This window comes from Phoxinus phoxinus (assembly GCF_949152265.1).
Source record: "Phoxinus phoxinus genome assembly, chromosome: 25".
Classification (NCBI taxonomy): domain Eukaryota; kingdom Metazoa; phylum Chordata; class Actinopteri; order Cypriniformes; family Leuciscidae; genus Phoxinus; species Phoxinus phoxinus.
In genome coordinates, this window is record NC_136900.1 from 11,540,269 (window position 1) to 11,565,561 (window position 25,293).

Consider the following 25,293-nt stretch of genomic DNA (forward strand, 5'->3'; position numbering starts at 1 on the left):
TCCCATTAATACTATTACTTCTATAAACATTGTCATACTGCTGAGTGCTGACTGAATTGGTTGTTCTTGCAGCTTCATGCTGTGATTACTACAACAACCCTCAAAGTGAATGTGTGTGGAGCTATGAAACCTGTGGATCGGCCTGCATGAAAACTTGCAGAAACCCATCAGGAACATGCTCTAATCAAATTCCTCTCCTGGAGGGTATGGATTATTCTTTAAAACTTTGAAAACATTCCTTTGTACAGAATTTTCTGTACAATTCCTTTGTTAATTCAAATATTATCGAATATTATTTTGAATTATTTCTTGAATTAGTCAAGAAACATTAAGTCAATAGAAATGTGTGTATCTGGTTTATTCCATCTGGCCTTTTATTATACTCCTAGGGTGTTTTCCTCGGTGCCCTTCAGACAGGCCATTTTTGAGGGAGGACACCAGGAAATGTGTTACAGAGGAAGAATGTAATTCTCTGTGTACCTATGATGGGAAGGTATATACTACTGGAGAAGTGGTGTACGATACCACAGATGGGAATGGAACATGTTTCACTGCTGTATGTGGATCTAATGGCACGATAATAAGAACTATTTCAAAATGCATGACAACAACTACGCCATTCACTTTCACAACTCCACCACAAACTACTAAAACAACAATTACAATACCGACCACCAAGACTTTCACTTCAACACCTACTACAGTAACAGTAACAACACCAAAAATGGCATCAACATCTACTTCAACTTTTGTTATATTGACATCTACGTCACCAGAAACTTCTACTTCTGCGGTTACTACTGCAACACCATTGACAGAAGCACCACCTCCCACAGGAACAGAAACACCATCCACTGCTACTACAACTGCTATTCCAACTACACCTACATCACCTTCAATTACTACTGCTGTTACTAGTAAAACACCATCTATAGAAACACCACCTCTCACAGGAACAGAAACGCCATCAACAGCTACTACAACTGCTGTTCCACCTACACCTACATCACCTGTAATTACTACTAATGTTACTGGTGAAACACCATCTATAGAAACACCACCTCCCACAGGAAAAGAAACGCCATCAACAGCTACTACAACTGCTGTTCCACCTACACCTACATCACCTGTAATTACTACTGCTGTTACTGGTGAAACACCATCTATAGAAACACAACCTCCCACAGGAACAGAAACGCCATCAACAGCTACTACAACTGCTGTTCCACCGACACCTACATCACCTGTAATTACTACTAATGTTACTGGTGAAACACCATCTATAGAAACACCACCTCCCACAGGAACAGAAACGCCATCAACAGCTACTACAACTGCTGTTCCACCTACACCTACATCACCTGTAATTACTACTGCTGTTACTGGTGAAACACCATCTATAGAAACAGCACCTCCCACAGGAACAGAAACGCCATCAACAGCTACTACAACTGCTGTTCCACTGACACCTACATCACCTGTAGTTACTACTGCTGTTACTAGTGAAACACCATCTATAGAAACACCACCTCCCACAGGAACAGAAACACCATCAACAGCTACTACAACTGCTGTTCCACCTAAACCTACATCACCTGCAATTACTACTGCTGTTACTGGTGAAACACCATCTATAGAAACACCACCTCCCACAGGAACAGAAACGCCATCAACAGCTACTACAACTGCTGTTCCACCTACACCCACAACACCTGTAATTACTACTACTGTTACTGGTGAAACACCATCTATAGAAACAGCACCTCCCACCAGAACAGAAACGCCATCAACAGCTACTACAACTGCTGTTCCACCTACACCTACATCACCTGTAATTACTTCTGCTGTTACTAGTGAAACACCATCTATAGAAACACCACCTCCCACAGGAACAGAAACGCCATCAACAGCTACTACAACTGCTGTTCCACCTACACCTACATCACCTGTTATTACTACTTCTGTTACTGGTGAAACACCATCTATAGAAACACCACCTCCCACAGGAACAGAAACGCCATCAACAGCTACTACAACTGCTGTTCCACCTACACCTACATCACCTGTAATTACTACTGCTGTTACTGGTGAAACACCATCTATAGAAACACCACCTCCCACAGGAACAGAAACGCCATCAACTGCTACTACAACTGCTGTTCCACCGACACCTATATCACCGGTAATAACTACTGCTGTTACTAGTGAAACACCATCTATAGAAACACCACCTCCCACAGGAACAGAAACGCCATCAACAGCTACTACAACTGCTGTTCCACCTACACCTACATCACCTGTTATTACTACTTCTGTTACTGGTGAAACACCATCTATAGAAACACCACCTCCCACAGGAACAGAAACGCCATCAACAGCTACTACAACTGCTGTTCCACCTACACCTACATCACCTGTAATTACTACTGCTGTTACTGGTGAAACACCATCTATAGAAACACCACCTCCCACAGGAACAGAAACGCCATCAACTGCTACTACAACTGCTGTTCCACCGACACCTATATCACCGGTAATAACTACTGCTGTTACTGGTGAAACACCATCTATAGAAACACCACCTCCCACAGGAACAGAAATGCCATCAACAGCTACTACAACTGCTGTTCCACCTACACCTACATCACCTGCAATTACTACTGCTGTTACTGGTGAAACACCATCTATAGAAACAGCACCTCCCACAGGAACAGAAACGCCATCAACAGCTACTACAACTGCTGTTCCACCTACACCTACATCGCCTGTAATTACTTCTGCTGTTACTAGTGAAACACCATCTATAGAAACACCACCTCCCACAGGAACAAAAACGCCATCAACAGCTACTACAACTGCTGTTCCACCTACACCTACATCACCTGTAATTACTACTGCTGTTACTGGTGAAACACCATCTATAGAAACACCTCCTCCCACAGGAACAGAAACGCCATCAACAGCTACTACAACTGCTGTTCCACCTACACCTACATCACCTGTAATTACTACTGCTGTTACTGGTGAAACACCATCTATAGAAACACCACCTCCCACAGGAACAGAAACGCCATCAACAGCTACTACAACTGCTGTTCCACCTACACCTACATCACCTGTAATTGCTACTGCTGTTACTGGTGAAACACCATCTATAGAAACACCACCTCCCACAAGAACAGAAACGCCATCAACAGCTACTACAACTGCTGTTCCACCTACACCTACATCACCTGTAATTACTTCTGCTGTTACTAGTGAAACACCATCTATAGAAACACCACCTCCCACAGGAACAGAAACGCCATCAACAGCTACTACAACTGCTGTTCCACCTACACCTACATCACCTGTAATTACTTCTGCTGTTACTAGTGAAACACCATCTATAGAAACACCACCTCCCACAGGAACAAAAACGCCATCAACAGCTACTACAACTGCTGTTCCACCTACACCTACATCACCTGTAATTACTACTGCTGTTACTGGTGAAACACCATCTATAGAAACACCTCCTCCCACAGGAACAGAAACGCCATCAACAGCTACTACAACTGCTGTTCCACCTACACCTACATCACCTGTAATTACTACTGCTGTTACTGGTGAAACACCATCTATAGAAACACCACCTCCCACAGGAACAGAAACGCCATCAACAGCTACTACAACTGCTGTTCCACCTACACCTACATCACCTGTAATTGCTACTGCTGTTACTGGTGAAACACCATCTATAGAAACACCACCTCCCACAAGAACAGAAACGCCATCAACAGCTACTACAACTGCTGTTCCACCTACACCTACATCACCTGTAATTACTTCTGCTGTTACTAGTGAAACACCATCTATAGAAACACCACCTCCCACAGGAACAGAAACGCCATCAACAGCTACTACAACTGCTGTTCCACCTACACCTACATCACCTGTAATTACTTCTGCTGTTACTAGTGAAACACCATCTATAGAAACACCACCTCCCACAGGAACAAAAACGCCATCAACAGCTACTACAACTGCTGTTCCACCTACACCTACATCACCTGTAATTACTACTGCTGTTACTGGTGAAACACCATCTATAGAAACACCTCCTCCCACAGGAACAGAAACGCCATCAACAGCTACTACAACTGCTGTTCCACCTACACCTACATCACCTGTAATTACTACTGCTGTTACTGGTGAAACACCATCTATAGAAACACCTCCTCCCACAGGAACAGAAACGCCATCAACAGCTACTACAACTGCTGTTCCACCTACACCTACATCACCTGTAATTACTACTGCTGTTACTGGTGAAACACCATCTATAGAAACACCACCTCCCACAGGAACAGAAACGCCATCAACTGCAACTTCAACTCCTGTTCCACCTACACCTACATCACCTGTAATCACTACTGCTGTTACTGGTGAAACACCATCTATAGAAACACCACCTCCCACAGGAACAGAAACGCCATCAACAGCTACTACAACTGCTGTTCCACCTACACCTACATCACCTGTAATCACTACTGCTGTTACTGGTGAAACACCATCTATAGAAACACCACCTCCCACAGGAACAGAAACGCCATCAACTGCTACTTCAACTGCTGTTCCAACTACACCTACATCACCTGTAATTACTACTGCTGTTACGGGTGAAACACCATCTATAGAAACACCACCTCCCACAGGAACAGAAACACCATCAACAGCTACTACAACTGCTGTTCCACCTACACCTACATCACCTGTAATTACTACTGCTGTTACTGGTGAAACACCATCTATAGAAACACCACCTCCCACAAGAACAGAAACACCATCAACAGCTACTACAACTGCTGTTCCACCTACACCTACATCACCTGTAATTACTTCTGCTGTTACTAGTGAAACACCATCTATAGAAACACCACCTCCCACAGGAACAGAAACGCCATCAACAGCTACTACAACTGCTGTTCCACCTACACCTACATCACCTGTAATTACTACTGCTGTTACTGGTGAAACACCATCTATAGAAACACCACCTCCCACAGGAACAGAAACGCCATCAACAGCTACTACAACTGCTGTTCCACCGACACCTATATCACCTGTAATAACTACTGCTGTTACTGGTGAAACACCATCTATAGAAACACCACCTCCCACAGGAACAGAAACACCATCAACAGCTACTACAACTGCTGTTCCACCTACTCCTACATCACCTGTAATCACTACTGCTGTTACTGGTGAAACACCATCTATAGAAACACCACCTCCCACAGGAACAGAAACGCCATCAACAGCTACTACAACTGCTGTTCCACCTACACCTACATCACCTGTAATCACTACTGCTGTTACTGGTGAAACACCATCTATAGAAACACCATCTCCCACAGGAACAGAAACGCCATCAACTGCTACTTCAACTGCTGTTCCAACTACACCTACATCACCTGTAATTACTACTGCTGTTACTGGTGAAACACCATCTATAGAAACACCACCTCCCACAGGAACAGAAACGCCATCAACAGCTACTACAACTGCTGTTCCACCTACACCTACATCACCTGTAATTACTACTGCTGTTACTGGTGAAACACCATCTATAGAAACACCACCTCCCACAAGAACAGAAACGCCATCAACAGCTACTACAACTGCTGTTCCACCTACACCTACATCACCTGTAATTACTTCTGCTGTTACTAGTGAAACACCATCTATAGAAACACCACCTCCCACAGGAATAGAAACGCCATCAACAGCTACTACAACTGCTGTTCCACCTACACCTACATCACCTGTAATTACTACTGCTGTTACTGGTGAAACACCATCTATAGAAACACCACCTCCCACAGGAACAGAAACGCCATCAACAGCTACTACAACTGCTGTTCCACCGACACCTATATCACCTGTAATAACTACTGCTGTTACTGGTGAAACACCATCTATAGAAACACCACCTCCCACAGGAACAGAAACACCATCAACAGCTACTACAACTGCTGTTCCACCTACACCTACATCACCTGCAATTACTACTGCTGTTACTGGTGAAACACCATCTATAGAAACACCACCTCCCACAGGAACAGAAACGCCATCAACAGCTACTACAACTGCTGTTCCACCTACACCTACATCACCTGTAATTACTACTGCTGTTACTGGTGAAACACCATCTATAGAAACACCACCTCCCACAGGAACAGAAACGCCATCAACAGCTACTACAACTGCTGTTCCACCTACACCTACATCACCTGCAATTACTACTGCTGTTACTGGTGAAACACCATCTATAGAAACACCACCTCCCACAGGAAAAGAAACGCCATCAACTGCTACTTCAACTGCTGTTCCACCTACACCCACATCACCTGTAATTACTACTGCTGTTACTGGTGAAACACCATCTATAGAAACACCACCTCCCACAGGCATAGAAACGCCATCAACTGCTACTTCAACTGCTGTTCCACCTACACCTACATCACCTGTAATTACTACTGCTGTTACTGGTGAAACACCATCTATAGAAACACCACCTCCCACAGGAACAGAAACGCCATCAACAGCTACTACAACTGCTGTTCCACCTACACCTACATCACCTGTAATTACTACTGCTGTTACTGGTGAAACACCATCTATAGAAACACCACCTCCCACAAGAACAGAAACGCCATCAACAGCTACTACAACTGCTGTTCCACCTACACCTACATCACCTGTAATTACTTCTGCTGTTACTAGTGAAACACCATCTATAGAAACACCACCTCCCACAGGAATAGAAACGCCATCAACAGCTACTACAACTGCTGTTCCACCTACACCTACATCACCTGTAATTACTACTGCTGTTACTGGTGAAACACCATCTATAGAAACACCACCTCCCACAGGAACAGAAACGCCATCAACTGCTGCTTCAACTGCTGTTCCACCGACACCTACATCACCTGTAATTACTACTGCTGTTACTGGTGAAACACCATCTATAGAAACACCACCTCCCACAGGCATAGAAACGCCATCAACTGCTACTTCAACTGCTGTTCCACCTACACCTACATCACCTGTAATTACTACTGCTGTTACTGGTGAAATACCATCTATAGAAACACCACCTCCCACAGGAACAGAAACGCCATCAACAGCGACTACAACTGCTGTTCCACCTACACCTACATCACCTGTAATCACTACTGCTGTTACTGGTGAAACACCATCTATAGAAACACCATCTCCCACAGGAACAGAAACGCCATCAACTGCTACTTCAACTGCTGTTCCAACTACACCTACATCACCTGTAAGTACTACTGCTGTTACTGGTGAAACACCATCTATAGAAACACCACCTCCCACAGGAACAGAAACGCCATCAACAGCTACTACAACTGCTGTTCCACCTACACCTACATCACCTGTAATTACTACTGCTGTTACTGGTGAAACACCATCTATAGAAACACCACCTCCCAAAAGAACAGAAACGCCATCAACAGCTACTACAACTGCTGTTCCACCTACACCTACATCACCTGTAATTACTTCTGCTGTTACTAGTGAAACACCATCTATAGAAACACCACCTCCCACAGGAATAGAAACGCCATCAACAGCTACTACAACTGCTGTTCCACCTACACCTACATCACCTGTAATTACTACTGCTGTTACTGGTGAAACACCATCTATAGAAACACCACCTCCCACGGGAACAGAAACGCCATCAACAGCTACTACAACTGCTGTTCCACCGACACCTATATCACCTGTAATAACTACTGCTGTTACAGGTGAAACACCATCTATAGAAACACCACCTCCAACAGGAACAGAAACACCATCAACAGCTACTACAACTGCTGTTCCACCGACACCTACATCACCTGTAATTACTTCTGCTGTTACTAGTGAAACACCATCTATAGAAACACCACCTCCCACAGGAACAGAAACGCCATCAACAGCTACTACAACTGCTGTTCCACCTACACCTACATCACCTGTAATTACTACCGCTGTTACTGGTGAAACACCATCTATAGAAACACCACCTCCCACAGGAACAGAAACGCCATCAACAGCTACTACAACTGCTGTTCCACCTACACCTACATCACCTGCAATTACTACTGCTGTTACTGGTGAAACACCATCTATAGAAACACCACCTCCCACAGGAAAAGAAACGCCATCAACTGCTACTTCAACTGCTGTTCCACCTACACCTACATCACCTGAAATTACTACTGCTGTTACTGGTGAAACACCATCTATAGAAACACCACCTCCCACAGGCATAGAAACGCCATCAACTGCTACTTCAACTGCTGTTCCACCTACACCTACATCACCTGTAATTACTACTGCTGTTACTGGTGAAATACCATCTATAGAAACACCACCTCCCACAGGAACAGAAACGCCATCAACAGCCACTACAACTGCTGTTCCACCTACTCCTACATCACCTGTAATTACTTCTGCTGTTACTAGTGAAACACCATCTATAGAAACACCACCTCCCACAGGAACAGAAACGCCATCAACAGCTACTACAACTGCTGTTCCACCTACACCTACATCACCTGTAATTACTACTGCTGTTACCGGTGAAGCACCATCTATAGAAACACCTCCTCCCACAGGAACAGAAACGCCATCAACAGCTACTACAACTGCTGTTCCACCTACACCTACATCACCTGTAATTACTACTGCTGTTACTGGTGAAACACCATCTATAGAAACACCTCCTCCCACTGGAGCAGAAACGCCATCAACAGCTACTACAACTGCTGTTCCACCTACACCTACATCACCTGTTAGTACTACTGCTGTTACTGGTGAAACACCATCTATAGAAACACCTCCTCCCACAGGAACAGAAACGCCATCAACTGCTACTTCAACTGCTGTTCCACCTACACCTACATCACCTGTGATTACTACTGCTGTTACTGCTGAAACACCATCTATAGAAACACCACCTCCCACAGGAACAGAAACGCCATCAACAGCTACTACAACTGCTGTTCCACCGACACCTACATCACCTGTAATTACTACTGCTGTTACTAGTGAAACACCATCTATAGAAACACCACCTCCCACAGGAACAGAAACGCCATCAACAGCTACTACAACTGCTGTTCCACCTACACCTACATCACCTGCAATTACTACTGCTGTTACTGGTGAAACACCATCTATAGAAACACCACCTCCCACAGGAAAAGAAACGCCATCAACTGCTACTTCAACTGCTGTTCCACCTACACCTACATCACCTGTAATTACTACTGCTGTTACTAGTGAAACACCATCTATAGAAACACCACCTCCCACAGAAAAAGAAACGCCATCAACTGCTACTACAACTGCTGTTCCATCTACACCTACATCACCTGTTATTACTACTGCTGTTACTGGTGAAACACCATCTATAGAAACACCACCTCCCACAGGAACAGTAACGCCATCAACTGCTACTTCAACTGCTGTTCCACCGACACCTACATCACCTGTAATTACTACTGCTGTTACTGGTGAAACACCATCTATAAAAACACCACCTCCCACAGGAACAGAAACGCCATCAACAGCTACTACATATGCTATTCCACCGACACCTACATCACCTGTAATTACTACTGCTGTTACTGGTGAAACAGCATCTATAGAAACACCACCTCCCACAGGAACAGAAACGCCATCAACAGCTACTTCAACTGCTGTTCCACCTACACCTACATCACCTGTTATTACTACTGCTGTTACTGGTGAAACACCATCTATAGAAACACCACCTCCCACAGGAACAGAAACGCCATCAACAGCTACTTCAACTGCTGTTCCACCTACACCTACATCACCTGTTATTACTACTGCTGTTACTGGTGAAACACCATCTATAGAAACACCACCTCCCACAGGAACAGAAACGCCATCAACAGCTACTACAACTGCTGTTCCACCTACACCTACATCACCTGTTATTACTACTGCTGTTACTGGTGAAACACCATCTATAGAAACACCACCTCCCACAGGAACAGAAACGCCATCAACAGCTACTACAACTGCTGTTCCACCGACACCTACATTACCTGTAATAACTACTGCTGTTACTGGTGAAACACCATCTATAGAAACACCACCTCCCACAGGAACAGAAACGCCATCAACAGCTACTACAACTGCTGTTCCACCTACACCAACATCACCTATAATTACTACTGCTGTTACTAGTGAAACACCATCTATAGAAACACCACCTCCCACAGGAAAAGAAACGCCATCAACTGCTACTTCAACTGCTGTTCCACCTACACCTACATCACCTGTAATTACTACTGCTGTTACTAGTAAAACACCATCTATAGAAACACCTCCTCCCACAGGAACAGAAACGCCATCAACAGCTACTACAACTGCTGTTCCACCTGCACCTACATCACCTGTTATTACTACTGCTGTTACTGGTGAAACACCATCTATAGAAAAACCACCTCCTACAGGAACAGAAACGCCATCAACAGCTACTACAACTGCTGTTCCACCTGCACCTACATCACCTGTTATTACTACTGCTGTTACTAGTGAAACACCATCTATAGAAACACCACCTCCCACAGGAACAGAAACGCCATCAACAGCTACTACAACTGCTGTTCCACCTGCACCTACATCACCTGTTATTACTACTGCTGTTACTGGTGAAACACCATCTATAGAAACACCACCTCCCACAGGAACAGAAACGCCATCAACAGCTACTACAACTGCTGTTCCACCTACACCTACATCACCTGTAATTACTACTGCTGTTACTGGTGAAACACCATCTATAGAAACACCACCTCCCACAGGAACAGAAATGCCATCAACAGCTGCTGCTTCTGGTACACCGATACCTACAGTATTGCTATTTTCTACTACTGCTGAAACACCATTGACAGAAACACCACCAACTACAACATTTGTTACATCATCTCCTTTGACAACAGCACCTCCAGTGACACAAACACCATCAACAATGTTCACTGTGCATACCGAATCAACATTTGAGACGACACATGCCACAGCCACAGCACCTCAAATTGTCATCACAACGAGCTGTCATTGCACATATGCAAATCAAACCTTCCCATCCGGTAAGTAATACATGAAAGACAATTTCTCATTTTTTCATACTGTTTTGTGATTGGACAGTTTTTAAATCCATGAACAATTGGTAAGCATATTGATAATTCATATTCTGTTATTCTAATTATAGAGTCTGTGATCTACAACAAAACTGATAAAGCGGGCTGGTGCTACTTTGCTTACTGCAGCTCCAGTTGTGTTAGTGAAATAACACATAAACCATGTCTTCAGACAACTACAGTTCCAGTTTCAACTGTTCCACATGACTGTACTGATGTCAACAGAAAGGTAAAAAAAATGTTCATGTACAATTTACATTTTTCACTAAATGAATTTCAGCTAAATTACAAATGGAATTGAAATCGATAAGCCAATTGTATTAATCTCAGTTCATCAATATTTGTGAAATCTTTAACAGAATGGAGACTCATGGAATGAAGAATGTACCACTAAAAACTGCATAAATGGGAATGTCACCACAACTCCTGTAGTGTGTGATCCAGCTGATTCTGTTATACCTACATGTGTCAATGGACTTAAACCTGAGAAGGTCTATTATAACAATGGCTGCTGCACTAAGTATGTGTGTCCATGTGAGTTTAAACCATGCTCTAGGAAACTTATGTTTTATTATTTTGGTTCAACTTGTTTTCTGAAATAACAGGTCAATGCAGTAGCTAGGGTAACCCTCATTGTAATACTTTTACATTTACATTTATGCATTTGGCAGATGCTTTTATCCAAAACGACTTACATTGCATTTCAAGGTACACATTTACATTCTTATCAGTTCTTGTGATGGAACTTATTATGTGTTCCAAGGAAACTGCGACTATGTGTTCTTGGACTATGGTCCAAGAAATAATTCCAAAATACAATATCAGTGTCCATGTGTGCAGCTGCACAAACAACTTATGGCTTTTGAGCCCACCAAAACAGGCGGGGCAGACTGCCTATATAAGCATAAGAATGCTATTTCATCAGAATCTTTCGACTGAGAAGTGCAGCGTCTACTCGCGTGCTACTGTTTGGTAAGGCAGAGCATCTCAGGAAACCAAGGTTACATTAGTAACCACAGCATTCCCCTTCTAAGCGGTCTCTCACAGTGCATGAATCACGCTTTTTTGCAACAATATAACATAGCGCTGTGCTATAAGCACAAAACAGAAGCTGTTCCTAGGACCCACTATGAGGGCCCTAGGAAACATAGGCCAATTAACGAGGCTCAGGCCACGAGTCTATCAGGGGTGCAAGACAATTAGAAGGACAAGAACCGTGATTGAAGGGCAGAGACGTAGGTAGATGGCGAAGACCAGGTGGCTGCTGCACGAATATCCCAGATGGTGACTCCGCTGGACCAAGCCTAGGAGGAGGCCATCCCCCTAGTGGAGTGGGCCCTCACTCCAATGGGGCCTTCAAAGCCCACTGAAGCATAAGCCAGGGCCATAGCATCAACTATCCAGCGGGGAAATCGAGAGGCTGCTCACTGCAGAGCAAATAGGTGGAGCTTATGACTAGCTCCCCTTCGCTACACGTCCAGCGAGGAGGAGTGAATGTAATTTAGGCCTAATGGGTAGAGCTAGAATATCCAACCACACCCTAACCCTACCCACAACTCTATCCCACCACCCCATTAGACGTCCAGAGAGGTGGAGCTGGACTATCCCTCCACCCTGTTAGATGTCCAGAGAGGAGGAGCAGGACGTCATTTGACACTGCAATGAGCACCATTTGGGATACTCTCTGCTTCGTAACTGGGAGCCCTGTATAGTGGCCTCCAAAGCACGCAAAAGCTGCTCTGACTGCTGATACTGGCTAGAGCGCTCCACATAAGTTCTGAGGGCCTGGACCGGGCAAAGTAAGTTAGCACCCTGCTTTTCCTCTGAGGTGGGAAGAGCTAACAGGGAAATGACCTGTGCTCTAAACGGACTTCAGAGCACTATATATATGTATCCATGCCTGGGTTTTTAACACCAGCTTACAGTCGTTAGGCCCAAACTCCATATAGTTTCTTTTTTTTTAAATGTGTTTTGTTTTAAGATTGAAGTGTCAAGTCTTCTCACACTCTTTTCGATTTTTACTTAGATTGTGATGTCAGCATGTGCCAAAATGGATCATGTACACAAGAGTCCTGTATTTATAATGCATCAGACGGAAGCAGACATGTTCTCAAGGTACATTAGAAAAAATCCTCTATCTTTTCAGTTCATCTAACAAAGAGTTTCCTCTTTTCCTCAGTCTTCATCTAGTCTGTCTGTCTTTTTATAGGATGGAGAGAAGTACAATTATAAATGTGAAACTATTACCTGCCGTCAAATTAATGGCTCGTTTGTGACTGAGAAAAACAACACAGAATGTCCTTACTCGAGTTCACAAGACTGTGGGCCTGTAAGTAGAAGCTCTAGCTTCAACTCCACACATCATACACTTGTTCATTTTGTATTTAGAATAGTTGACGCATTCCCAGATACTACACTTGTTCTATTCTATTGTACACATTTATTCAGTCATTGAGGAAGTTTTTATAGCACCAAAGCAGCATTTTGTTGTCAGATAGTCACATTGCTTCATTGCTGATTTGTTGCATTGTGGCATGTTGACCAGTTCCATTCATACAGCTTCTGCTTTATTAAAATTATAAACTTGTTTTTCTCTCCAAGGGGTTTGAATATGTGCAAAGAGAAGGAGAGTGCTGTGGAACATGTACACAAGATGCCTGTATTTATGTTGCACCAAACAACACCAGACAGACTCTCAAGGTATTGAAAACATTCTTAAACTTCATTCTTAATCTTTCAGTTCATCAGACAAAGAATCTTTTCTGGTCTTCAATCCTCATGGAGTCTGTCTGTCTTTTGTTAGGATGGAGAAGTCCACAGATACACATGTGAAACTGTTACCTGTCATGAATTGAATGGCTTGTTTGTGACCGAGAAGACCATAAGAGAATGCCCTTCCTTGAGTTCACTTAACTGCGGGCCTGTAAGTAGAATCTCTAGCTTCAACTCTACGACTTTTGTCTTTTGGGCTGCTGCTTATTTTAAAAAAATAAAAATAAAATTATATATTGAGCAGGTTTGCACAGTCCTAATGCAGCATTCTGTGTTCACATCCAGTGCTAATTTTACATAGCTTATAGTTATAGTCATAGTTCTTTATTCATACTTCATAGTTAGTTTAAATCCTTTTTGAACATGTTTTTCATCATTATTTAATAATGTTTAATTTAAATAAAACTGACTATTGTTCTGTGTGTATATATATATATATATATATAGTACTGTGCAAGTCTTAGGCAAATTAAATGGAAGTATCAAATGTGTCTAAGACATACATACACTTTACAGTGCTAAGTCTGTATGCATACATATTTTCCCTTAACTCTTTCAAAATAAGAGCTTAAAAAGTCATTGGTTTTTAAAATGCTGCAATAAAGGTGCCACTGGGTTATTAAAACTACTGTAAATGCTTTTTTTTCACTCCAAGGGGTTTGAATATATGAAAAAAGAGAGCGAGTGCTGTGAAACATGTACTCAAGTGGCCTGTATTTATGATGCACCAGACAACACCAGACATGTTCTCAAGGTACATTCTCAAACTTTTCTTCATTCTTTCAGTTAATCAGACAGAGAATCTGCTTTGAATTAATCCTCATGTGCCTTTCTGTCTTTTTGAAGGATGGAGAGGAGTACAAGTACAAATGTGAAACTGTTTCCTGTCGTCAATTGAATGGCTCGTTTGTGACTGTGAAAACCAACACAGAATGTCCTTACTCCAGTTCACAAGACTGTGGGCCTGTAAGTAGAAGCTCTAGCTTCAAATCCACGTCAGACAGTTGTTTAGTTTGTATTTTAGCTGTTACTTTCTGAGATATTACACTCTCTTTCTTAACTGATTTTACACATTCATTGAGTACATTTTTATAGCACCAATGTAGCATTATGTTCTTAGATAGTGATGTTGTATCATTGTTGATCAGTTGCATTGTGGCACGTTGACCAGTGACATAAACTTGCCTTTCACTTCAAGGGGTTTGAATATGAGAAAAAAGAAGGAGAGTGCTGTGGATCATGTACACAAGTGGCCTGTATTTATGATGCACCGGACAACACCACTCATACTCTCAAGGTACATTCTCAAACTTTTCTTCAACATTACAGTTTATTAGAAAAACAATCTGCTCTTTTTTTTTCAATCCTCATGGATTCTGTCTGTCTTTTGTTAGCATGGAGAAGTCCACAGTTACACATGTGAAACTGTTACCTGCCATCAAATGAATGGCTCGTTCATCACAGAGAAGACCAAATCAGAATGTCATTACTTGAGTTCACAAGACTGTGGGCCTGTAAGTAGAAGCTCTACCATCAACTCCACACACATTTTTTTTTGCCTTTAGGAAATTAGTAATTAGATTGGTCAGAAAGCAAAGTGTGAGAGAAAGGAGGAAAGGAATCACAACCTGGGACTTGATATCAGGTCACCTGAGGTCAACCACTCTACGTGCCGAAATATATATATATGCGCACTAAAAATGTAGAAATAAATATATAATTTTTTTTGCTATTTTAAAAATCTTTTTTTACATATATATGCATGTCTGTATATATGTGTGTGTATGTGTGCGTGTGTACACATATATATATATATATATATATATATATATATATATATATACATACATACACACACACACAGATCTCATTATTAAAATTACTGTAAAATCTTGTTTTTCTCTCCAAGGGGTTTGAATATGTGCAAAGAGAAGGAGAGTGCTGTGGAACATGTACACAAGTGGCCTGTATTTATGATGCACCAAACAACACCAGACAGACTCTCAAGGTATTGAAAACATTGTTAAACTTCATTCTTAATCTTTCAGTTCATCAGAAAAAGAATCTTTTCTGGTCTTCAATCCTCATGGAGTCTGTCTGTCTTTTGTTAGGATGGAGAAGTCCACAGATACACATGTGAAACTGTTACCTGTCATGAATTTAATGGCTTGTTTGTGACCGAGAAGATCAAAACAGAATGTCATTACTTGAGTTCACTTAACTGCGGGCCTGTAAGTAGAATCTCTTCAACTCCGCGTCAAACACTTCCGGGTGCATTTTTTTGGCTGATGCTTATTTCACATTTTTGATCATTATTTACGTTTGCCCAGCCCTAATGCAACATTTTGTACTCACATTCTGTGATACTTTTTACATCGTTTTTTTTCTACTAAGTATTGTTTAAAAATGTTTTAAATGCATTAAAAAGGTGCCAGTGGATTATTAAAACTACTATAATCTTGTTTTTCACTCCAAGGGGTTTGAATATGAGAAAAAAGAAGGAGAGTGCTGTGGAACATGTACACAAGATGCCTGTATTTATGAGGCACCAGACAACACCAGACATGTTCTCGAGGTACAATCAATGAAAACATTACCAACTTTTCTTTGTTTGTTCAGTTCATCAGACAATGAATCATGTACCTCTCTCTCTGTTTGTTTAGGATGGAAAAGAGTACAATTTCAAATGTATGAATGCTACCTGTCTGAAAAGGAATGGCACGTTTATGACAATAGAGAGCTTTAAACAATGCCCACCCTTCAATCCAGATGACTGTGTTCCTGTAAGTAGAATATCTGTAATTCGAGGAGCACACATTACTCCCTGGTTCTGTTTATATATATATGCCTGTTGCTTTCTTCTACTGCTTGAGTATAACCATAACGTATTTTACATATTTCAGTTTTTGTCAATAATCTCAAAACATTATCACAGCCATAGAAACACATTCAAATAGTCATAATTTACTCACAATCATATTATTCCAAGCAATGAAAGAGGATGGGGGCTCATAAAATGACCACAAAAAAGCACTATAAAAGTTCTGGTCTTCTTTTTGTGAGGAACAAATTTCAGTTCACTAAAAATCTCTAGTACACTTTAAAAACTAAAAATCTTGCTTGACAGTCATGGTCAACATTCACTTTAATTGTGTGAAAAAGAGCCGCTTGCATATTCTGCTGCAGTTTACACACAGGTGGCAAAATGGTATGGGACGAAATATAATATATCGAAATGGCAGTGTTTGAACTGTTTGAACCTTGGGTTAGAGAATTTCATGTAATGTTTCAAGAAAATAAATGTAAATTGTAGTAAATCAAAGAAAATGTACTGGAAAAGTACATTTTTTGGAAATGTTTTGGAAAAGGAATTTTGTTCAGACGGCTGTTATAATTTTTTAAGTTTTGTGTGGAAGCTTTGTTTCCACTACAGGATTAAAACAACTTTTTATCACACAATTCAGACTTTTTTAAACAAAGAATTGCGAGGGATCAACTCTCAAAGGTAATTGAGACTTTACATCTCGGAATTCAGTTTTTTTTCCCCCTCAGAATTGTGAAAAAGAAAGTCAGAATTGACTGACTCTGAGCATTGAAACGCTCAGATGAAGTCTGACTGATAAATGAAACATACGCAACTTAGATTATTCAGCAAACTGCTCTTTTATTATCATCACTTCATCTTCGATTAATTCATATCATATCTAACATCAAGCTTCCATAGTTTTGAGGGAATTGACCATACTTTACAAAATTTCTAAGCAATGTTTCCTTTCTATTATTTGTGTCTATACAGGGAACAGAGCAATCTGACAAAGATGGATGCTGCAAGATCTGTAAGATACTGTTTCCTTGAACAAAAACTGTATTTGTATTTATGCAGATCATTTAATAGATGTTACGTAAATTAAAAATAGCATACTATGCGCTGCATAAAATGCATGTCTGCCTCTATTATCTCTCAGGTGAACTCAGCAACTGTGTTCTGAAGAAGAACGTCACCCGTCTGCATGTCAATAATTGCACTTCCATCGAGGATGTAGAAGTCACTTCCTGCACTGGCCACTGTGACGACGGATCAATGTGAGAGCGTTACACACCTACTGTATTGATCACACACATTTATTTTTCTAACAAATTCTCAGAAGAACCGTAAAAGTCTTAGAATTACAGAGTAAAACTAATGACAACTCGTTTATTTGCCATTCATTTTATATGAGGCTCCCAGCCGGGTTACCAAAATTAGGACATATCTGAATACAGTCTAAAACTTTTTATTTATTTATGTGGTTAAATTTGATTAAGGAGAAAAAAGCCAATATTGATTCGTGGTTATTTGTTTGATTAGTATTTATTCAAAATCAGCTTATTATTTATTATCAATATTCAACAGATTGTTAAAATGATGTTGTGTAATTTTAATTGAACACCGTTGAGAGAAGGTCAAGACCTCGGATGTGAGAGAGGACAAAACCTAGAGAGAATACAGATATTTGATGCGTTTTACACTGCTACATTTCATGCCATGTTAATGTTATGTTGGATAATAATTTATCTATTGGTTTAATCTGCTATATACTAGTATATTATACCATACTACTGTATTATATATCACATTTTAATATAATCCACAAAAAGAAATCACATTGAAACCAGTTTCTAAAAGATCTAAAAAATAAAATAAAATAAAAAGCTCAGAAAAGTGAATTTAACTCATTTGTTGGCCATTTGGTTTGATATTTTGTCAGGTATCCAATGAAATTCAAACATTTTTCAGTTTGCTTAAGCATTTAATCCTTTGTGTGGATACTGTATATTAGGATAAACTCACATCCAAACCTACACTCACATGACTGGTGTTTTCTTGGAAACCTGCACAGGTATTCAATGGAAGAGAACATCATGATGCACAGCTGTTCTTGCTGCCAGGAGGAGAAATTCAGTGAACGACAGGTGACGCTGAAGTGTGCCAATAGCAGCGAGATCCTTCATGACTACATGTATGTTGAGAGCTGCTCATGCACTCCTACCAAATGTGAAGAAGACACTGGAAAAAACCTTGCAATGACAGACGCCCCTACTATTAACCCCTATCATTAACTAATATATATAATGCAGGGAGTTTAGGTAATGTCAGTTTACTAGTTTTCACTGTAAATTATAAGATGGTTGTTAGCTTTTACATCGTACATTTAACAGTTTTTTACTGTAAAATAAAATAAAATGTCCTGTTAGATCCATTACAGGTTTTCACCATATAAAGTAAGGGAAGTTGCCATTATCCAATTAACAGGTTTTTATCATAGCACTTTTACAGTCTCATGCTGTTAAAATTACAAACATTTTATGGAGCGTAGTAGCAACTGCGGATAAAAGATCCTGCTGATCTTGCTGATCTGTCATACTAAGAAAGCAACTATTTAAAAATATATAGGCTAACCGAAAATGACAATAATGATGATTTAAACTGATTGTTGTAGTGCATTAATGGCTAAAATGATTTTGACAAATATTGCACCACTTATTTTTTTCTTTGTGGTTTGATCTAGGGGTCTGATCTTTTTTGTGTTTGTAATGCATGATATAATAATGTATTTTTCCTTTCAATGAAATAAATTAAAATCACAATAAAGCATAATGCATTACCTACATCTTACCAGAAGAGGTCCCTGTCGTCAAGCTACTGAACGGGACAGATTCCCCTCAGTTATTTTTGCACGTTTCTGTTGACATCAGTCCTCCTGAAACAATTATCCACACATGTTCTTAATTTAGTATATTATAGAAAAACAGATTTTAATTAATTTGTTTAAAATTTGTGAATACAAATATTGACCCGACGTCCCACAATACCGGGGCTAACGACGTTACTTTAATGTCACATAACGTATAGGCTACAGTAGCGATCATCACTCGTGTGAACGAGCACCAATTTGACTACGATTTCGGGCTTTTGTCCAAGTAGCAGTCTAACAAGATAAGGTAGGCTACGTACATCATTTAAAAAAATGAACCCCTTTAAACGGTATCCTATATTATTCCTTATTTAATTAATTAAATACATTATTTTGGTAGCCGCCTAACATTTATTGAAAGTAAATATACTAACATCAACTTCGATGTTTTAGTTCGCTGTTGATAAGCTAACTTACATAAAGACATAGGCTATCACAGATTTAGGCTACGTAATTTAACAAGACTTTCATTTCAAAATGTTCCGATTTTCATCCATCACACACAATATAGCCTAACGTTAGCCCTAAGTGTGAACGCTGAATCCATACCATCAGTATCTCTGCAGGCTTCTTATATTGCTTGAAGAAGACTCACTTTGTCCCAGAGGTAGTTTACTTTCCATCTTCAAGAGGTGGAGAGTTCAGAAATGGAGAATCATAAAATATGATTTTAACATGATGCCATGTGACAACATGCCATGTTTATTTCTTAAATATAGCCTACTGTAGTGTTCATGTTTTGAACAAAGTTGAGCTAATCTGCTTGTATCCACATCTGGGACATCACTGTCCCCGTTGAGACACCTATCCTCAAGAGCTGATGTCTGTCAGCACTTGCTCTTTTATAGTGTCTTTAAGGAAGTGTAATCTGATGAGGCTTATGCACAATTATATTATCTTCCAGTCCTATCAACATTTAATAGTCTGGTGGTGTTTGAGAATAAACAGGATTCGCTTGATAGGGAAAACACTATCAGTCACGCACATTTATCGCTGCTATCATCTCAAACAAGGGTGTGAATCCTGAAAGAACCATGAACACAAGATACACAGTACAGTATGACGCACTAATCCTGAATTTACACTCTAAGTGTGTACTTTGTTGGTATGAGTTTTGGGCTGGCAAAATTATAGTCAAGATTAGATTTTACCCAAACAGTAAAAAATTATTAATTAATTCACCCTCAAGTTGTCCCAAAAATGTAATTATATGATGAGGTATTTAAAATGGGATTCTGTTCACATCAACATGTGAAGTTGATTCTACCATTTATGTGGGTAAGATGATCTTCGAAGGGAAAGATAATAATTATCCACACACACACACACACACACACACACACACACACACACACACACACACACACACACACACACACACACACAACACACACACACACACACAAGCTTTCATTTCTATCCTTGTGGGGACATTCCATAGGCGTAATGGTTTTTATACTGTACAAACTGTATATTCTATCCCCTTACACTGCCCCTATCCCTAAACCCAACCATCACAGGAGACATTCTGCATTTTTACATTTTCAAAAATATATAATTTAGTATGTTTATTAACCCATTCCCCTCATGGGGACCGCTGGCTGGTCCCCACAATGGAGGTGATCTCAGGTTTTACTATCCTTGTGGGGACATTCGGTTCCCACAATGCATAATAAACCAAGCCCACACACACACACACACACACACACACACACACACACACACACACACACACACACACACACACACACACAGATATATAGATAAAGGTCTCATCTAATGAACCATGTAAGGGAAGGTTTTTCCTGAAATGTTTTTACATTTCTTCACTTCATAACTTAATTTTTGTCAACTCCGTCAGACATGCAGGTGAAACTCGAAAAAATTGAATATTGTGCAAAAGTTCATTTATTTCAGTAATTCAACTTAAAAGGTGAAACTAATATAATATAGACTCATTTCATGCAAAGTGAGATATTTCAAGCCTTTATTTGTAATAATTTTGATGTTTATGGCTTACAGCTTGAAAACCTTTTCACAATATTCTAATTTAGAATTTGGGGTTTTCATAAGCTGTAAGCCATAATCCTCAAAATTATTACAAATAAAGGCTTGAAATATCTCTCTTTGCATGAAATGAGTCTATATAATATATTAGTTTCACCTTTTAAGTTGAATTACTGAAATAAATGAACTTTTGCACGCTATTCACATTTTTCGAGTTTTACCTGTATGATCCATCCAAGAACAGTGTAAAGTCTTCAATTCATGTAATAATGGTGTTTAGCTAAGCGAAAAAATACATTCTTTAAAAAAAATACCTGGGTTAGGGTTATAATGAACAATCCAGTTCCTAAATTCCTTAATTTTCTACCCTCCTTTTTAATATTAAGCATATATTACCAATGTTCTCAGTAAATTACAATATCATGTTCAGTTGATGTTTTAATATTTTAATAAAAAAATAAAAAAAGAATAAAATATTTATTTCAAAATGAACAAACCTTCTGACTGTGTTAAATACTGAGGGAGTTGACAAAAGTCCAACTGAGGTTACAACAACTGATTGACAAGACAACAAATTAAGACAACTAATTCATTTTTAAATAATATTTAATTTACAACAATCCTTTTAGTGGTACAGTATACGTCTCATTCTGGGTCTCCAGTAGCTCACAGAATAAGAATGTTATGTATGTTAGGTTGAGTGTAATGATAAGCATTATTATGTGCCGCCCTGTAGCAGCAACAGAAATATTCCCAATGTTCCCAAAGGATCTGTAGCCTGTCTTTAAACTGCATCAATAACGTACATTTTATTTGTGCCGACCTGCATGACTTACGCAGTGGGAAACTGCCATGTCGGCTTTCTATGAAGTCCATTATCAAGGTTTGCTATTGCGGTGATCAGGTTGTATAAAGAGAATAGTGTACAAATTAATTATTCATAATAAGACCTGTAATATTCTATAAAAAATGAGGATCATAATTTTTGAATTCATGGTGACAGTAGATGTAAATATGCTATGTATATGCTTATATGTAGATACAATTATGAAACAACATTAGAATAATTGCTCATATGCACAAAAAAGGTTACAATTTATTTTAAGGTGACGTATCAAGCAGAAGTTCTTCTTTATTGAGCGTGGCTGCAAGTTCTTCCAAAACAGTCTGAATCTAAACAGTTTACATTGCAATTTATCTCCATTCCAAGGAGGAGGAGACTTCTGGGGGGTGGAGACAAATTCAAACAAATCATACGAAAGCAGGGAGGGGTTGATTCTATCCAGCAAAAACCTGTATGGCAGGTTATCTAGATTGCTCAGGAGAAACCGAGCCAATCTCTGTTTAACACTCTAACACTATTGTATTGCTAATCCAATCATCCTGACTTGATTGCTCAAACCTTAACATTATTATAGAGACAAAGGGCAAGATTTAAGTAATCTGACTCATTTAACTCACAATAGAGAGAACAGGACTGCCAGGAATCCAGGAAAATGCTGGAAACTCAATAATCATCATTTATACCTCAAATGAAATAGGTTCTTAAAATGTGTTATTCTTCAGTAGTTACATTGTACTGAGTAATATTAATTAATTATGTACTAACTATAAAGTTACAGTTAAGGTTAGGGTTTGGTTTAGGGTTAGTTAGTTAGTTAGTTAGTTAGTTAGTTAGTTAGTTAGTTAGTTAATTAGTTAGTTAGTTGTAATTATAATGATTTATCCCATAACTATTCAGAAAATATAATGTGACAGAGTTGACATGTTAAAGCTGTGACCGAAGAGACTTCAACATTGTTTATATAAAATATACAAAAGGTGAAACTTTCAGGACTGTGTGTCCTACTGTGAGTGAGATCCACAATGAGCAGGAAATAGGAGAGGGATCCACAGAGTTAAAGATGAACATGACATTGCCTGATTTGTTCAGAATTATAAAAGAGTTGATGCAAAGTGAGGACACAACTTCGATAGACATTTTTTTTAATGCAAAATATAATTCAAGAATTACTTTTTGCATTGTTTGATATATTACAGATCTCTGCCTTTAAAGGGGTGGTATAATGCCCCTTTTTACAATATGTAAAATAAGTCTCTGATTAAAGTTATGCTTTAAAGTTAGAAAAGTGAAATCATAATCAACCACATTTCTGTAAGTTTTTATTAGAAAACAATATTATTTAATATAATATATTAACATATAACAAAACATATATATATATATATATATATATATACATATACAGTGTTTAGCATAAGTAAACACACCCATGCTAAAGTTGACTAAAAAGAGGAATAAAAAATAATCTTTTGGAAATTGATATTAATGCCTTAATTTAAAAAAATGAGGAAAAGCAATTTTCTTTGTGAATGAATAATGTAAAAATAAAAATCTGCCTGCCTCTATGGGAATTTAACATGGGGTGTCCTGACTTATGTTCCTATTTTAAGGAAGAACATTTATTTATTTACGATACATTATTCATTCACAAAGAAAATTGGTGTCCTTAAAGGTTGGAGTTTTCCTCATTTTTTAAATTAAGGCATTAAGATCAATTTCCAAAAGATTTGTATTTCTCTTTTTAGTCAACTTTAGCATGGGTGTGTTCACTTATTCTAGGCACTGTATATATATAAATAAATAAACAATTTTGTTTTTATATTTTTATATAGGCTATATGTAAAATACAATTGGTAAATGACAAGTACCGGTATGTGGCAAGTTAATCTCAGACGGTTTGACATTACGAAACTCATTATGATTCAGGACCTTCTGGATACGACAGCAAACACAGTGTTCAAACATCTTTCTTTAAAATTGATTGAATTTCGATAACCAGAGTTGCATTTCCTGAAGGAATTACTGGTAGACCTAACTCTCAGAAGTCATTTTTATGAATCACTATTGACACTTTCACAATGTCTGTGGGGTTTGTGCCTAGAGCACTATGGCCTACTTTTTTAGGCCACTATGGCCTAAAAAACATTTCAATTTAGCTTGAACCTACTGTATATTAGGTAGACCTACACTGTCTTTTAAATGTAGACACCGTCTTTTAACGGAAAGTGATGTGCATTCAGTGAGCATCAATATTTAATCCCCATACATCACTTTAAATATAACTGGGATGATGACAGAGAATCAACAAGGTAATGGAAAGGAAATGTTTAAACATCCAAATGTCTGTGGAGGCAACGACAAACATAGGTCGTATCTTCAATCAATCGTAACGGGTTTCAGAGAATTAGGTTTCAAACATGTCAAACAGACCGTGACAAGGCTTAGTACTGCTGGCATGTTATAGTGGATCAAATAATGGTCCTATAAATGTTTGGGTTAGCTTATAAAAGTTTTTGTATTTATGGCTTGTATTGTAGCCTAGCTTATATTTTGAATTCATCAAAGACAGCGATTTGTGAACACATTTTGACATCAAGTTCAATAACAACAAGAAACCCTTTTGTTACATTTCCAGGGTTTTTAGAGGCAGAAGTCATAGTTGGGTAAACTCATAACATATAGTGGTGAATGGAAACTACAT

General features: G+C 39.4%; 1 protein-coding gene across 1 annotated transcript in view; it reads left to right on the forward strand.

Moving 5' to 3' along the window:
- The window catches only part of LOC306994066 (uncharacterized protein), a gene marked incomplete at its 5' end in the record, with an annotated part of 32,212 nt that extends 11,665 nt beyond the window's left edge, over positions 1-20,547 (forward strand). Inside the window, 23 exons of the mRNA XM_079604373.1 lie at positions 73-204; positions 390-572; positions 1,755-2,672; positions 5,382-5,480; positions 9,144-9,499; positions 10,208-11,183; positions 11,306-11,463; positions 11,594-11,768; positions 13,261-13,349; positions 13,444-13,563; positions 13,836-13,934; positions 14,038-14,157; positions 14,662-14,760; positions 14,853-14,972; positions 15,205-15,303; positions 15,401-15,520; positions 15,916-16,014; positions 16,118-16,237; positions 16,483-16,581; positions 16,670-16,789; positions 17,803-17,842; positions 17,972-18,089; positions 18,887-20,547. Of these exons, the coding sequence (XP_079460499.1) occupies positions 73-204; positions 390-572; positions 1,755-2,672; positions 5,382-5,480; positions 9,144-9,499; positions 10,208-11,183; positions 11,306-11,463; positions 11,594-11,768; positions 13,261-13,349; positions 13,444-13,563; positions 13,836-13,934; positions 14,038-14,157; positions 14,662-14,760; positions 14,853-14,972; positions 15,205-15,303; positions 15,401-15,520; positions 15,916-16,014; positions 16,118-16,237; positions 16,483-16,581; positions 16,670-16,789; positions 17,803-17,842; positions 17,972-18,089; positions 18,887-19,106 (4,679 nt within the window). The 3' untranslated portion in view covers positions 19,107-20,547. The remainder of the gene's footprint in view (positions 1-72; positions 205-389; positions 573-1,754; positions 2,673-5,381; positions 5,481-9,143; positions 9,500-10,207; positions 11,184-11,305; positions 11,464-11,593; positions 11,769-13,260; positions 13,350-13,443; positions 13,564-13,835; positions 13,935-14,037; positions 14,158-14,661; positions 14,761-14,852; positions 14,973-15,204; positions 15,304-15,400; positions 15,521-15,915; positions 16,015-16,117; positions 16,238-16,482; positions 16,582-16,669; positions 16,790-17,802; positions 17,843-17,971; positions 18,090-18,886) is intronic.
- Positions 20,548-25,293: the final 4,746 nt, after the last annotated feature.